The sequence below is a fragment of the Zingiber officinale genome, chromosome 6A (assembly GCF_018446385.1).
Source record: "Zingiber officinale cultivar Zhangliang chromosome 6A, Zo_v1.1, whole genome shotgun sequence".
Lineage (NCBI taxonomy): Eukaryota > Viridiplantae > Streptophyta > Magnoliopsida > Zingiberales > Zingiberaceae > Zingiber > Zingiber officinale.
Window position 1 is genome coordinate 125,044,374 of NC_055997.1, and position 15,502 is coordinate 125,059,875.

At 34.4% G+C, this 15,502-nt stretch overlaps 1 protein-coding gene across 1 annotated transcript; it reads right to left on the reverse strand.

Annotated features, from left to right (window-relative positions):
- Positions 1-261: 261 nt before the first annotated feature.
- Positions 262-4,794, reverse strand: LOC121997921 (CDP-diacylglycerol--glycerol-3-phosphate 3-phosphatidyltransferase 2-like). The gene is made up of 7 exons (XM_042552594.1): positions 4,399-4,794; positions 2,542-2,639; positions 1,936-1,986; positions 1,688-1,801; positions 1,161-1,217; positions 823-908; positions 262-734 (listed from the first exon to the last, which is right to left on the reverse strand). Exons 1-7 carry the CDS (start codon positions 4,700-4,702, stop codon positions 614-616), a joined length of 831 nt encoding a protein of 276 aa, XP_042408528.1. The 5' UTR covers positions 4,703-4,794; the 3' UTR covers positions 262-613.
- Between the last annotated feature and the right edge of the window lie 10,708 nt (positions 4,795-15,502).

Consider the following 15,502-nt stretch of genomic DNA (forward strand, 5'->3'; position numbering starts at 1 on the left):
TGGAAGTTTAATCAATTTAACAAAACTTTGGTTAGTTTAAATTTAATCCACTCCAATTAAAAGTATTATATTTTTAGTCAATTCCATCTCCTTAAGAATCCAAACTTTACACATTTACACTTGCACAAAAATCATGAACCCAATTTTTTCTGTCCATACCAATATAACAAACTTAAAATAACAATACTCAAAATAACATGAAACGTTGCCATAAAAAGAGGGATACCAAAGTTTAACAACCCAATTTTTTTCTGTCCGTCAGGTAGTAAACAACCCATGCATATCAAGTCATTATGAGTCTCATAAGAGTATATAGTTGTCAGATCTTCAAACATTTAAGAACGAAAGATCTTCAATTTTCTCTTCCAACCAATCTATAAATACCATTAGTCATGTTAAACAGCAGTCTTCTGAAGAAAAAAGAAGCATCTCTAGTTTGTTAGCATCTCATAACCAATCCTTTGCAAGATCTTGAAATGCCATCAGTGCAACATGGTTTATGATGCAAAGAATCTCAGAGTTTTTGTTGACACAGCGTCGGGACACGACTAAAATCCCCATTGTCTTTTTGTGTGATTCATTCTTTGTATGCTTGCGTTCCACTGGAAGATAACTACTTGAGCAAAACTCTCCATATCTTTCTCATGTAGATGATTAGCGACCACACAGCAAGACCAGCTGAAGCATAAAGCAAAGCGACACCAAAGGCGACGAAAACACACTGCTGTTTGAGTCTGTGAAAAGTAGGATTAGTGCAGACATCAAACATCAGACATGTGCATATCACACTGAAAGCAAAGGACTTCAAAATCAGAATGTAACCTGGGATCTCTACTCGCAAGAAGAATAGTTAGTGAAGTCATTTGCGTTGCTGTTTTCCACTTTCCCAGATTATTTACTGCTACAGCCTGTTATTAAGATCTACTAGAATAAAATCAAAGGTTTTTAAAAAAAAAAACACATTTATGCAAATCAAGTAATTGTTAAGGATTTGATTACTTGGGTGGAAGATACAAGGAAGAGGAGAGGAAGGAAATTGACAATATACATATAAATGATGAAACTCATATAATTTTGTAATCATTTATCTCTTTTCCATCGTACATTCCATCCAAGTAATCACACCTTAAAAGTAGCATAACAGAAAATGAAAGAAATACCTCAATAACTCTACTATTCTGTGATGCTGCCCACTCTCTGACAGCTGACATAGTTATCTGTAAAAATTACATAATGGTAAAACCAACTTATCACCGTGAAAAAGGAAAAAAAAACAACCTAATTAAAAATAAAACCAATACAAAAAATAAATAACATAATCATGTGTATCTTATTGTATATGTATTTACTAAACGCATTTCCTTTCCATATGGTCTGAATTCTAAAAATAGAGAGACATACCACAAAGATTAAGGCTCACAACGGAAGTAATTTTAGGGACTAAAAGACACATTATTGAAATAAACATGAACCTAGTTAATGTAGCAAGATTATCTTGGTGAATTCATAGACTTAACTTGACACAAATAAAGATTACAACTTTGTCATAGATTTACATATGTTCAGCAGGTTATCATAATAAATGAATATTTTTGAGAGAAAAGAGAGAGAGAGAGAGAGAGTTGAATAAATAAGAAATTAGATTGATTTGTGCACACGCATAAAATTGCATTATGTCTCAGATTACCTCTCTACCAATTATAGCAATTGAAGGTGCTGTCAGAAGCCAATGAAGTTCTCTAAACACAGCACACTCCAAAGGTTTGGTGCAGAGTAAAACCAATGTCGCAGCAACCATAAGCTGATAGAAAATAACAAAAAGCGTATAATTAATATAATCAGATTATGTCATAGGAATATGGAAGTTGAGAGAAAGTATCTATTGTCTCTAATTTGAGAGGAAGTAAATATTATCTCGAATAGAAAAAGATATACCTTGTCGGCCACTGGATCCAAAAATGCACCAAATGCTGTTCCTAGTCTCAACTAGAAAACATAAAAAATTAGTGTTATTTGCAATAATCATAGGCAATCATAACTTCAGTAATCAGATGTGTGGCCTTCAATAAGCCTAACTTGACCATATATCTGTACAAAGAAACCTTATAGGGACCACTAAAGGAAGAATGACTAAAATAAAATGATCCCAAATAGTTACCACAGGCTCTGAATTTATCCTATCTTTAGCTGCATTTTATAATGTGTTTATATTAATCATGAACTAAATCATAATGAGAGAAGCAGATTGGAATGTTTTATTAATTGACTTTCTAATCTTCAGTTTCAGGTTGGGAGCCACATATACATTTATTTCGCAACAAACTTTATTGCATTATACTTTCTTACTCTCCAATCAACCTTTCTTTTCAGTCATTTTTCTTGTTGTCCACCCTTATAGACATGTTTTGTCAATCAAATTTACTATATGAACTTTATATTTAGCAGGCTGATCTTCATAAGTTCGTCAAATCTAGGGCTCACTATCATGCTGATCCTAAAAATAGCTCAACCAAGTCCAAAATCAGATAAGTGAAGACATACCTTACGTGCAATATAACCATCTAGCCAATCTGTGATCGCAGCAAGAAGAAATATGATTGTTGTAACAGTTGTTCCCAGCGAACCATCCATGTAGAAAGCTAGTGCGAAAGTTAAGATATCAGATTATGCAGTCAAGTCCTAACCATGTATTGAAATCAATAAAGCACTTAAGAAAGTCAATAAATATTTTTCTAAAAGGTTTAGAAAACAAGAAAAGATAGAATTATATGTGGAATAAAAAGATCAAGAGCTTAAATAGTACAAATATATCTACTATTCAAATTATTTAAAAATGCAATACACAACCAAGAAGTTGTGCTAAATGCAGCTGAAAGTACAGTAAGCTCTTAAACTTAATAAGTTTACATCACAGAATCACTGTATCAGGTAAAATGCTAAACCAAAAGATTTTGTACCTGAAATACTTTACAACAGTAGAGTATAAATAAGAGGAATAAAAAAAATCCTTTAATATGGAAAAATGAGATAATTAGTAACTCATATATATGTAATTGCTTCTTGGAGAAGCATTACCATCGAGCTTAAACTCCAATGTTTCATATATATACCCTACAGCAACAACTTTTGCGGCTAAATAGTAAAAGAGTAATGAACCAACAAATAAGTGATAAAAATAAATACCTCACAGATTTTTGGAACAAGTATTTTACAAACTGAGCCGCGAGTGTGTCAACAATAAACAATGAAGAATCAACAGATGGAGTTATTAACAAGTACATGTAGACTATAACTCAATGGGGAATATGCTTTCAATATATTGAAACGGTATTATACAAAATTGAGAAACCAAATACTATAGTCACTAACAGAGTTCAAAAGGTTTGCTCTACCAGTACCATATTTGGATGTGATGATCTTTTACATGTAGTATACAACACTAAATCTTGCACTAAAAGATACTTCAAGACAGACTGATATTTCAATTCAGTTTGTAAACAAAATGACACTACCTGTCAGTTTTGGGTAGACAGACCATCATTGACTGCAAATTCATGAAACTTTTGACAAATTCAAGGTTTTAAGGTAACAAATAATAGAATTGAAATAACATATGATACCCAATGAACAAATATTTACCATATAACATGCAAGGTTTGGTTTATTCTAGCTACTTGTAATTCAATATCTATCAAAAGAATGTGGGCTTATGCTGACTTGTATCTCTTGCACTTCACAATTGTCTAACAGACCTGAGGTCAAAAAAATGCCAGAACCCTAATCTTAGGATAAGATTCTTCACATAAATAAACAGCTACGAAAAAATAATGCAATGTGTCAACACTAAGCCATCTATTTCTGCCAACTAGATAGCACATTTATCTAATTTTAGCTTAATTTTCATAACTCATAAAAACTAGGAAAAATGGTACTAAATTTTCCTAGCAATGATCGCTATTACAGAAGCAATGAGGATCTAGAAATGAAATGGATTTGAATGTTTCTTATAGATGTAGGTCTTGTTGTTCTCTTCGCCCACCAAAACGGCCATTAAGTAATAATAATGTCTGATGACATACAAAGAAAACAATTTGATGAACTGCACGTGCTTTCAGAATACCTAACTTTTGAAGCACATTGTATGATTTAGCACGAAAAGGAAGAACATCCCAAATAATTTGGCATTGGAGCAAACATCCTACCTCACCATAAAATTAGAAGGCACAAACATCTCAGAGAAACGTTCGAGATTGAATCATAAATCTCAACCTAAAATCTAAAAATTCCATCAGTGGTACCGAAAGACAAAAATGCACAAAATAGGAAAACCAAAGGCACGATCCAAGGACAAGGCACAGAGGGAAGTAAGGGCGAGCGATCGGAATTCAGAGCACCTACTGCTCACGAGGATGGGGACGGCGACCACCCGGCCGATAGTGAGAACCGTCGGAAGAGTCAGCAACCTCGGTGTGTCGTTCTGATTCTGTGATTGCCTACCATCGATACCGCTCCCGTTCATTTCGACCTCCGGTTTCCAGTTCCGGCTGCCGTAACAGGAACCCATGGCGCTCGCCTCTCCCGCAGCCCCCAGGTCACCACCAGCCGCCCGTTTTCTTGCGCCCCCGTCAGCAGCGCCATAGCCCAACGTGGAAGACGTGCCGTGCGAGGCCGAGAGAGGCGCCCGCCCAGAACCGGGAGACATCTACAGCGACCACGCCTCACCTCGCGCCCGCTGATCGCGCCGCGCTTCTGCCCTTCGGTTGCGAGATGCTAATTAATTGGAGTTGCGGCCTGGCTGTTCCTGTCGTAGCGATTGTCGTGTCGATTTTGGTGAGCGGTCCGAGTCGGATCAAGTTGGTGGGCTTATGATCCAATTCAATTTAAATCAGGTTTATAACTTTTGCCCTTGGGAGTGGCACGATGTTTTTTTTTATATATAAAAATAATGAATTAGATAATATTGAACTTAACACGATCAATTTAGTCATATAAAAATTATTAAAATAGATTAGAAAGTATTTATAGTGAATAGTTTAAAAATACAATATCTCATAATTATGGGCCTTATTTGGAAGAAGCATAATGTTTATTTAAATATATTTAAGGATTGAGTTATAGTTTTAATAAATTAATGGAGAATTTTTTTCTTAATGTACACTTACCTAAAAATGCTTGACTAATGGGGCGTTTGTTTTAATCACTTCTCGATTTATTGTGTGATATCTAGCCAACCTAATATAATCTAACTTTAAAATATAATTAACTTTTGAATCAGAAATAGGTTAAGAATTTACCTACCAAATTTAAAGCCTAAAAAGAATTATTTAAGTCCTCTTTTAAAGTTCATAGATTTTTTTATTATTATTTTAGTAGTTTTTGTTCCGATGATATTTAAAATATTTTTCTTATTTCTAGTATTTATGAGTTAGGAATTTTCCATACCAGCATTATATTTTTATTAATTTCTTTATATAAGAATTTTTATTTTAGTAGGTTTTTTTTTTAAATATATGAATTGAGCTCCGTATATTAAGATTTTTTGAAACATTTTAGATACAAAGTATATAAATATTTATTACCTTAAGCTTAGTTAGCATAATAGGGATATTTAGTGGTAACTCAAAAAAACGAGAACTAGATTTTTATCTCAGAGTGTGGTGCAAAGACAATGCGCTATGTGACATATGTAAATTGCCATCTAGGCATATGTGCCGTATGGTGCCACGATAAGATATTTATATTATCATCTAAATATTCATAGTTCGATTCTAATTATGATATATTTATAGAAATTTTTTCTTCTAAAGGATATGAGTTGGTCGTTACGTGCATTTTCTGATTTACTCTTGTAATCGGTGAAAATTTTCTGTAAAACCGGATCGATCACTAGGGATAATTAACGAGGCTAATTAAAATTAACTGAAATTACGCATGCATTGTAGATTAATTTTCTCCGTGAAAAGTAGAGTCGTCAATTTGAGTTGGGTTCGTTGTATTCGCCCGCCACGCCAAATAATTTAAGCGGATTGGATTGAAATTTTATCAATCCAAGTCCGTCTTGGACCAACCCACCTAAGCTCGTGATAGGCTTGGGTTGGACCCGCGGGTTGAGAAATATACGTAAGCTAAATTTTATGCTAATTTATTATCTTTTTGTTATAATTTTGAAATAAAAATAATACTTTTCATTACACGTAATAACTCATGTTTATTTTATTTAAAAAATATATTTATGGATATATTTAATTGACGAAAATTTTCAAAATAAATCGTGGAAGATATGAAATATTTTTTATTTTTTTTAAAAAATTGATGGACTCATATGTTAGTCCGTCAAACTCATAAATTCCTCTTAGATTAGGTGGAGTTGAAAAGATAACTAGCATGTTATTGTGGAGTGATGCGTTGTTTGCACTTCATTGATTGAGAATTTTTATAGGATTATACTAGTTATTTATGGAAATAATTAATTTGAAAAATTAAACATTATTTTTATAGAGCTGTCATAATCATTTATGGAATTAATTGATTTAAAAAATTGAACATTTAGATTGAAAAACATCGATCATGCTACTAATATATATAAAAAAATATGACAATTGCTAAGTATTTAATTAAATTATTTTCTATTAATAAAATTAAATGATTTTTGTTTTATAAATATATTAAGTTGGAGCATAATAAAAAAATCTATAATTTACTATAAAAGGTGTATATAGATTTTTGAATTTATAAAAAGATGTATGTTATCAAAGACGTATTTTTTTATAGTGTTTTTCTCATTCTATCTTTCTAAAAAATTTAACTATTTTTAAATTGTTTTTTTTGGTCATTTCTTTTTATTTTCTCTTTCCTCCTATGCATGCAATATCTATTCTCTTTCCTCCTATGCATTCAACATTAGTGGATTTTAATCGAAACTTACTGATGAACGTAAAGAACTCTAGTTACACAGATTTTAGATTTTGTGAATTTCTGAGATTACAAGGAGTTCAAATATACTATCCATTGTTTATTTTAATTTTTTAAGAATATTAAAATATAATAAAAAAGAATCATCAAAATTCTCTACATTAAACCATTGGACATATCATATCAGACCAAATATTTGGCACGGTACGATTGCTGCGGGCTCTGCAATCTACTTATGGCAGAGGCATATGCTCAAACGGAGAAAGGGAGAGATTTTAGGTGGGTGGAGGAGCACAAATGCAAACGGACCCACGCACCCTCCCTCTCTCTCTCTCTCTCTCTCTCTCTCTCTCTCTCTCTCTCCAGTCATGACTGATGGCACAGTAGGGGAGGAAGTAAGAAATATGTATCCATGTAGTGTTGTCAAAATCGAGAGTTTAGATAAAATTATTAGAATAGTCATAAAATCGGATCGTAAAATCGTAACATTTTACATAATCCTTTAAATCAATTTTAAAAGAAACTTGATATATTTTTTAAATTGATCATTAAATATTTTAATCCAAATTATAACATAAATCTAAGTATAGAACATTTTAATTCATATAATCATAAACTACTCATATTTAAACTTTTAAACAATCAAATATTTACTATGAAAATACAACATAGACATAAATTCAAGTCTAAACTTAAATCTAAAGATAAATAAAACATAAGATAACAAATTAATATAAATCATTCATAGATAAAAATACAAATTTAAAATCATCCCAAAATAATATCATTTTATCCAAAATTATTCCCTTTTATTTATGATACAAAATCGATAAAATTATTTTAAAAATCATATTTTTACAAGTTTAAATACTATTTTATAATTTGTATCCGATTTTATTTTAATACATAATTTTATCACGATTTCATTAAATTTTTATAAATAAATTCATGATTTTATACGATTTTATGAGTTCACTTGATTTTAATAACATTAATCCATCGATTGACGTGTCCATGGCTGTTGCCATTTTCTTTTTGCGTAACTGTGGAGTTGGACCAGTGGGCGAGTGCCAATGGGCGGCGGATGGGCCACTTGGAGGCTGGTGGAGAAGGTGCTGGTGGTGGGGCGCACCGGGGGATGCGAGGAGTAGCTGGATATTTGCAACGTGTCCCTCCACTTAAATTCAACGTGGCCGTTTATGATTGGTAGATTCGTCATCGGCGAATTTATGGTAACGAATTTTCTTAACTTGTTTTTTTTTTTAAAATGGTGTGATTTATGAACTTAAAAAGGTACGAATGTTAGTTAAACAGAGAACAATCATGAACATTTGATATAAGTTAATGATACTGTTAGTTCGGATAGTATGAAATATAATCAAAAAGTAAATTATAAATAATTTACATGGATCTTCTGATGAACTTGTTGAAGATATCGTCGAAGATGTCGCTGTTACTGTCGTCGAGAAGATCATTGCTCGGAACCTCCTCAAATTTTTTCACGAACCAAATCCCAATCTCTGGACGTTCTCCAACGCTCGTTGATCACCTCACAACTTCGCTGCACTCTCTGATCACCTCCGCTTCATCCGCTTCCCTTTCTCATTGCTTGGACGCTCCTTTTATAGGAAAGTTGAGGAAGATGAAGGGGAAAGGACGCCCCTTCGTCTCCTTGGCGTTTGCAGCAACGAGACATTTGCAGCAACAAAAGAGATGACCCCCGTCATCTCCTGTAACACCCAACATCTCCCACTCGTCCAAGTCAATCCATAAGGTTATATGGTCATATAGACCATATCAGTCACATAAACTACAAGGTGATCATGTCACGAAGACTAGAGCAAAATTAATCACAAAGACCAAATAAGTCACATAGATTTTATGAGGATCAAGTCACGAAGACCAGAGCAAAATTAATTAGTTACAAAGACTAAATAAGAACATCCATTCCATACATTAGGGAAAATTGTTCATGCGACATCAAGCACATTGAGTATTCAACTGCTAAGAAGATTGTCACACCTTACTTAGCTGCTCTATAGAACGAATCAGAGACATAAATGTCCATAGAACGAATCAGAGACATAAATGACTTGCCTTTACCTCAGATTAAATTATTTACATCATTATGAACATCTCTAATCCCTCATATTGACTATATGTCAAGAGCATGTTCAACATCTCCAATCAAACAAATTATTCACAATTACATTTTATGTACTGAACTAAAAATATAACTGATACCAATGAATAAATGTCACAGATGTAAATCAATCTTAATCTTCCTTTTTAGCTAGAATCTATTTATTCTAATCAGTCGTTTTCCTAGTTATGCTCCATAGACCGAATCATCCATAGCCAATAGGAAACATGCTAAAGTAGGAGACACTGATCAAAACTTCAAGTAGACAGCTAAATAGTCACTTAAGATAATATTGAGATTAACTTATAATCTCAAGGGTCTCACATAGTAGAGAAGTAGAGATCCATTCTCCTACTACCCTTCTTGTCGCCTAGCACATGTGGTATGAATCACATGCTACGATGTTATTCTCTTTACTAAAAAAGAGCGCATGTTTTTCCCAAATTTAACATCGTACAGATTTCGATCTAGACATACCTAATGTCTAATCCTGAATTTAACATATGAATTCTAATATGTCCTTTAAGAAGATTCAGTAAATGGTGGGTGCATTTACTCCAATCATTACACAAATGATCTCATCTTGACACAATTATTAAAACGACCTTAACTTATGGGTATGTCTCTATTCACAGCTGCATAATCTGTCCCATAAGCAACGATCTTACCTCTATTTGTACTTAACAAATAGAGATGATTGTCCATGTGAGTGGACCAATCTCAATCTGCCAACATGCTTATCGAGACTTTTATTCGAATGTAACAAAGACATATATATCATGACATTTTTTATTTATCAAAATGTCTTTACAATTAGTTACATTGTTCGAAGTCCCAAAGACTTCACATGTCCATGAAATGACTCTTTAGTCAATGGCTTAGTAAAAGGACCAACAAGCATATTTTGTGTAGGGATGCACTCAAGAATCACCTTTTTCTTGTCAACAATATCTCTTACAAAATTATACTTAATTTCTATATGCTTACCTTTGCTGTGATATTTGGGATCCTTGGAAAAAGTTATTGCAGTTTGTCTGTCACAGTACACTGTAACAGGACTCCCACTGTCATCAGCAATCTTTAGATGCTTCACGAACCTTCTTAGCCAGACAACCTCTTGTACAGCCGCTGCACAAGCCACATACTCAGCTTCCATTGCCGACAAGGCTACACAAGCCTGCTTCTTGCTGTTCCATGAGATGGCGCCACCATTCAGCAAGAAGACATAGCTAGATGTAGATTTTCTATCATCAAGGTCCCCTGCCCAATCTGCATCTGTGTAGCCACTTAGTCTCATTTCTGATCCTTGGAAACAGAGGCAATAATCCGCTGTTCCTTTGAGATATCTGAATATCTTCTTCACCGTTTTCTAGTGTCTTGATCCTGGGTTTGACTGGAAACGACTAACTAAACCAACAACATAGCTTATATCAGGATGAGTACACAACATAGTGTACATCAAACTACCAATAGCACTGACATATGGTTTTTTCTTCATCTCGGCTATTTCCTCAGGAGTCTTGGGATACATACTTTTGCTCAAGATAGTACCTTTTGCTATAGACGTCTGTTCAATGTTGCAATCTAACATATTGAAGTATTGTAGCATCTTAGTGATATAAGCTTCTTGAGACAAACCCAAAAGCCTTTTTGATCAGTCTCTAACGATCTTTAAGATGTACTATGCTTCTCCCATATCTATTATGTCAAATTGTGATGAAAGCCAACTTTTGACTTCTATCACACACTTTATGTCGCTTCCAGTTATTAGCATATCATCGACATATAATGATAAAACGATAAACTTTCCTTTTTCCTTTCTTAGGTAAACACAATGATCCTCATTGATTATTTCGAAACCATAAGACAAAATGACTTCATTGAATCTTATGTTCCATTGTCTTGACACTTGCTTTAGCCCATATATAGACTTCCTAAGTCTACATACTCTTTTTTCTTGGCCTTCAGCAACATAACCTTCTGGTTGTATCATATAGATTTCTTCATCAAAATTACCATTAAGGAAAGCTGTTTTTACATCCATCTGATGTAATTCCATGTCATATTGTGCTACTATAGCTAGGATGACATGAATTGACACAAACTTCACAACTGGGGAGAATGTCTCTTCAAAATCAATACCCTCCATTTGGGTCTATCATTTTGCAATTAATCGAGCTTTGTATCGATTAATCAATTCATCTGCTTTCCTCTTTACTTTGAGAATCCACTTATTTCCAATAGCCCTTCGGTATGGAGGAAGATCGACTAAATCCTAAACTTGATTCTTTCTCATTGACTCAATTTCTTCATCCATTACAATTTTTCATTCTTGTCTAACTGAGCTTCTCAAAGCTTCCTCAACTATTCGAGGTTCCTCATCATCAACCAGGAGAATCATCAATGCCTCATTCTCAATATCAAACATTCTCCAAGGAATAATCTGATGACTACTTCTTCGAAAGTTAGACTGTTGAGAAACTGACTCATTCAGTGACAAATTACTTCCACTAGGTTGACTAGATTCAGGCATCTCCTGATTTGTTGATAAAGGAATATTATCCTCCTCTTCTATCTCATATAGAAGAATTGTCTTAACAACTTCACCTCGTGTTGGGAACTCAGTTTCAAGAAAAGTAGCATCTCTTGACTCAATTTCAGAGATGGTTCTATCTTGTCGCTCACCAATAAAAATATAACCCTTAGAAGTCTCAGAGTACCTTATAAAGATACACTTCTTACCTCTGGGTCATAATTTTCCATGTTCGTGAGTTTTATCATGAACGTAGGCAGCTGCCCCCCAAGATCTCAGATTACTTAAATCTGACTTTCTGCCTGTCCAACGTTCATGTGGGGAGATGGAACTGACTTTGAAGGTACTTCGTTAAGTATATAGGCCGCAACTAATAATTCATCTCCCCAATAAGAGATTGGCAAATTAGCTTGTGCCATTATAGACCTAACCATTTCAAGAAGAATCCTATTTCTTCTTTCAGCAACCCCATTTTGCTGTGGAGTTCCAGGGATAGTTAGCTGTCTAATAATCCATTTCTCATTATACATTATCTTGAACTGATCATACAAATATTCACCTCCACGGTCAGTGCGCAAGATTTTAACCTTACGTTCCAATTGATTCTCAACTTCGTTCAAGTAACGAATAAAGCAATCTATTGCTTCAGATTTATGAGAAATCAAATACACATGATCAAAACGTGTGAAGTCATCAATAAATGTAATGAAATAAAAATTCCCATTTCTAGCCTTCATATTCATTGGACTACAAATATCCGAATGAATTAATTACAATGGTGATTCGACCCTAATAGCCTTACCAAATGGTTTCCTAGTCATCTTTCCAACAAGACAATGCTCACATATAGACAAGTTAATCTTAGCTTGAGTGCCTAAAAGGCCCTCCTTAGCTAATCTATTCATTCGTTCTTGTCCTATATGTCCTAACCTAGTATGCTAAATTTCATCATTAACATCAGCATTACTAGTAAGAGCAATGTTTGAAAAATAACCATCATTATTATTTGGTTCTACATCAAGAATCATAAAACCATTTGTTACATAACCATACCCAATTAACACAGAGTTAATTCGAAGTTTCACACAACGACTATAAAAATTTACATTGTAACCTAAATCAAGAAGACAAATGACGGAAACCAGATTCCGTCGAATCTCAAGAGCATACAGGACATCATGTAGAAACAAGGTACGCCCATCACATAGGTTGAGCTTGCAAGTGCCAATGACTTTGACTTCAATTCTTGCATTGTTTCCTACATATATCCATTTGTTGTCAGCTGGTACCCAACGGTACTCCATATATGTAGCTCAATCACGTGCTACGTGGTTCGTTGCTCCTGAATCTACAATCCACAAAGGATATAAATCAGCTAACAACACTATACTTGCAACATATTGCTCGTGGAAAGAAGATAACAATAGACCTACCTTTTTAGGCTTAGTTCAATCCCGAGCAAAATAGCCCTTTTTGCCACAGTTGAAGTAGGTCAACTTGCTCATAGGTCTTTGTCCATATCTCTTTCCTTTCTTCTTGATTTGGTTTTTAACAGCAACAACACTAGCCTCCTTTCCTTTTCCCTTTCCTTTCTTAAACCATATTTTCTTATTTTTGGAACCAGAACCTTCAGCTACAAAATCTTGACCAGAAATCCTTGCGGATTCAATCCTCTCTGCCTCAAGTTCAACATGGCATGAGACATCGGTGAAAGTCTTGATACTCTCACCGTGAGTCAGATTTTGTTTCATCGTTTCCCAAGAATCAGGAAGGGAACGAATAACTGCCTGAACCTGTTGTTCATCGGTCAACGCATAACCAACAGTCTTAAGCTCTCGAATCATGTTACCCATCTCCCGAGATGTTGGGCCATGGTAACATTCGAGCGCTTTTTACAGCTATCAAACTTGATAGTTAGCTGACAGATCTTACTCAGACTTACTCCAATGTACTTTTCTCTAAGGGTTGCCCAGACAGCATGAGCCGATGGTAATGGCTCATACTCAAATACCAGATCATCCACCATTGAACCAATCAATATTCCCTTAGCAATGGAGTCTTTTTTTTCCAAGCCTTATAGGCATCAAGGTCACGTTTGTGCTGTGCTGTAGAACCATCAACCGGTTCCTCCATGAATTGATTTACAGTCTCTAGAACTTCTTGTTCCTCAAGAACGTATTGTATCTTGAGGTGCCAGATTTTGTAGTTATCCCCATATAATTTGTCATCCTTATTGAGTTCAGCTATGATGTTTTTAGTTGCCATGATCTACATAAGTAAACATATTATTTATTATTTCAGTGTAATTTATATATGTGCAATTAATTATTGACTCAGTGTAAATTAGAATTAGTTTACAAAATCAAGTGATAACATTGTTTCCACTCATCATTTGTATGTTCTAATCTAATCAACATTGATTAATCATATTACACACATCCTATCTAATGAACGAATCATTTAATATGAATGAATCATATATATATGAACTAATCATATCATGAAATGAACTAATCATTTCCAAATTTGTTAACATATAACATAACTTTTTATTATGTAATTTTGTTCGTACATAACGACAGAAATTATTACATGACTCAAACACTAAATGAGCTAACACTATTAGCCCATAACGACAGTAAACAGAACACTAGTAACATAGATAAGGTAGCACTACTCCCACTAGGATAAATGTTAGAGCAGTGGGTAATTGCATCCCGTTTATCTCGGATTCTATGATAGGTGGATCAGCCTCAGATGTATCCATCAGATCTATTTCTGGATCTTCTACACACTCTTGAGGATCCTCCTCTGATTCTTTGGGATCCATCTCTAGATCCTCCTCGGGATCCATCTCTGGATCCTCCTTAAAATCTGTTAGGGTGTATACTAAAAGCCTAGCTTTTGGTATAAACATTTATCTAGTAATAAGAATCACATTGGTCAAATGTCTACATTTATGATAAATGCAGTTGTTCAATTAATTTATATTGTAGATAACATGGTGTGTGGTGTCACACACAGAGGATCATGTTATCAGTACCTTATAAATTATAAACAGTAGCTCACGACCAAAATGGAAAGGAACAAACCATTAGAAGGTCGTAGTGTAATTAGGTATCAGTTTATCTTGACTGTATAATTACACTAGTACACTTAGAGTGTATTGAGTAGGACCATTTGAGGTCGTTTCTTTTGTACTGATTTTATAAAGAAACAAAGACCTCGGTTATTATGGAAGTGTGTGCTCTTAATCCTAATATAATAACAAGCACATATATTTGATATTTATTTCTTTAATTTATCAATGGGTGAGATTTAGTTCGATGAATCAATAAGCCCGATAAGTTGGGAAATGGTATCACTTATAGTGTGTGTTGTTGATTATAGCAGAAACTGTGTCCTAGAGATACTAGGTTGATAATGTCCTCAAGAGGAGCTCATAAGGATTGTCATGTTAAACCCTGCTGGACCTAGTCCGACATGATGATAAGGTTGAGTGGTACTACTCTTGGACTAAGATATTAATTAAATGAGTTGTCGTAACTCACTTAATTAGTGGACATTCGATATCTTAAACACGGAGACTAACACACTGATAAGAAGGAGCCCAAAATGTAATTTGGGATTTGTGCGATAGTTCAATAATAGTTCTCTAGTGGAATGAATTATTATTGATAAAATTAAGTGTGTGTTGGGCGAGCACGGGATGCTTAATTTTATCGGAGAAAACCAATTCCTCCTCTCGGTCCCTATCGTAGCCTCTTGTATATAGAGATTTATACCACCACATACCCACCTTCTTACTCAACCAATAGGGGTCGGCTAAGCTTGAAGCTCGAGCTTAGGGCCGCCAGCCTAAAGGTTGGCCTTAAGGTGGTCGGCCATCAGCTTGGAGCCCAAGCTTGGGTGGC

Coding starts and splice junctions, on each gene's coding strand:
- LOC121997921 (XM_042552594.1), bottom strand. CDS start 4,702: ATGTCTCCCGGTTCTGGGCGGGCGCCTCTCTCGGCCTCGCACGGCACG. Junction 1,802..1,935: donor TGGATCCAGTGGCCGACAAG/GTATATCTTTTT, acceptor ATTTTCTATCAG/CTTATGGTTGCTGCGACATT. Junction 1,218..1,687: donor TTGCTATAATTGGTAGAGAG/GTAATCTGAGAC, acceptor TAATTTTTACAG/ATAACTATGTCAGCTGTCAG.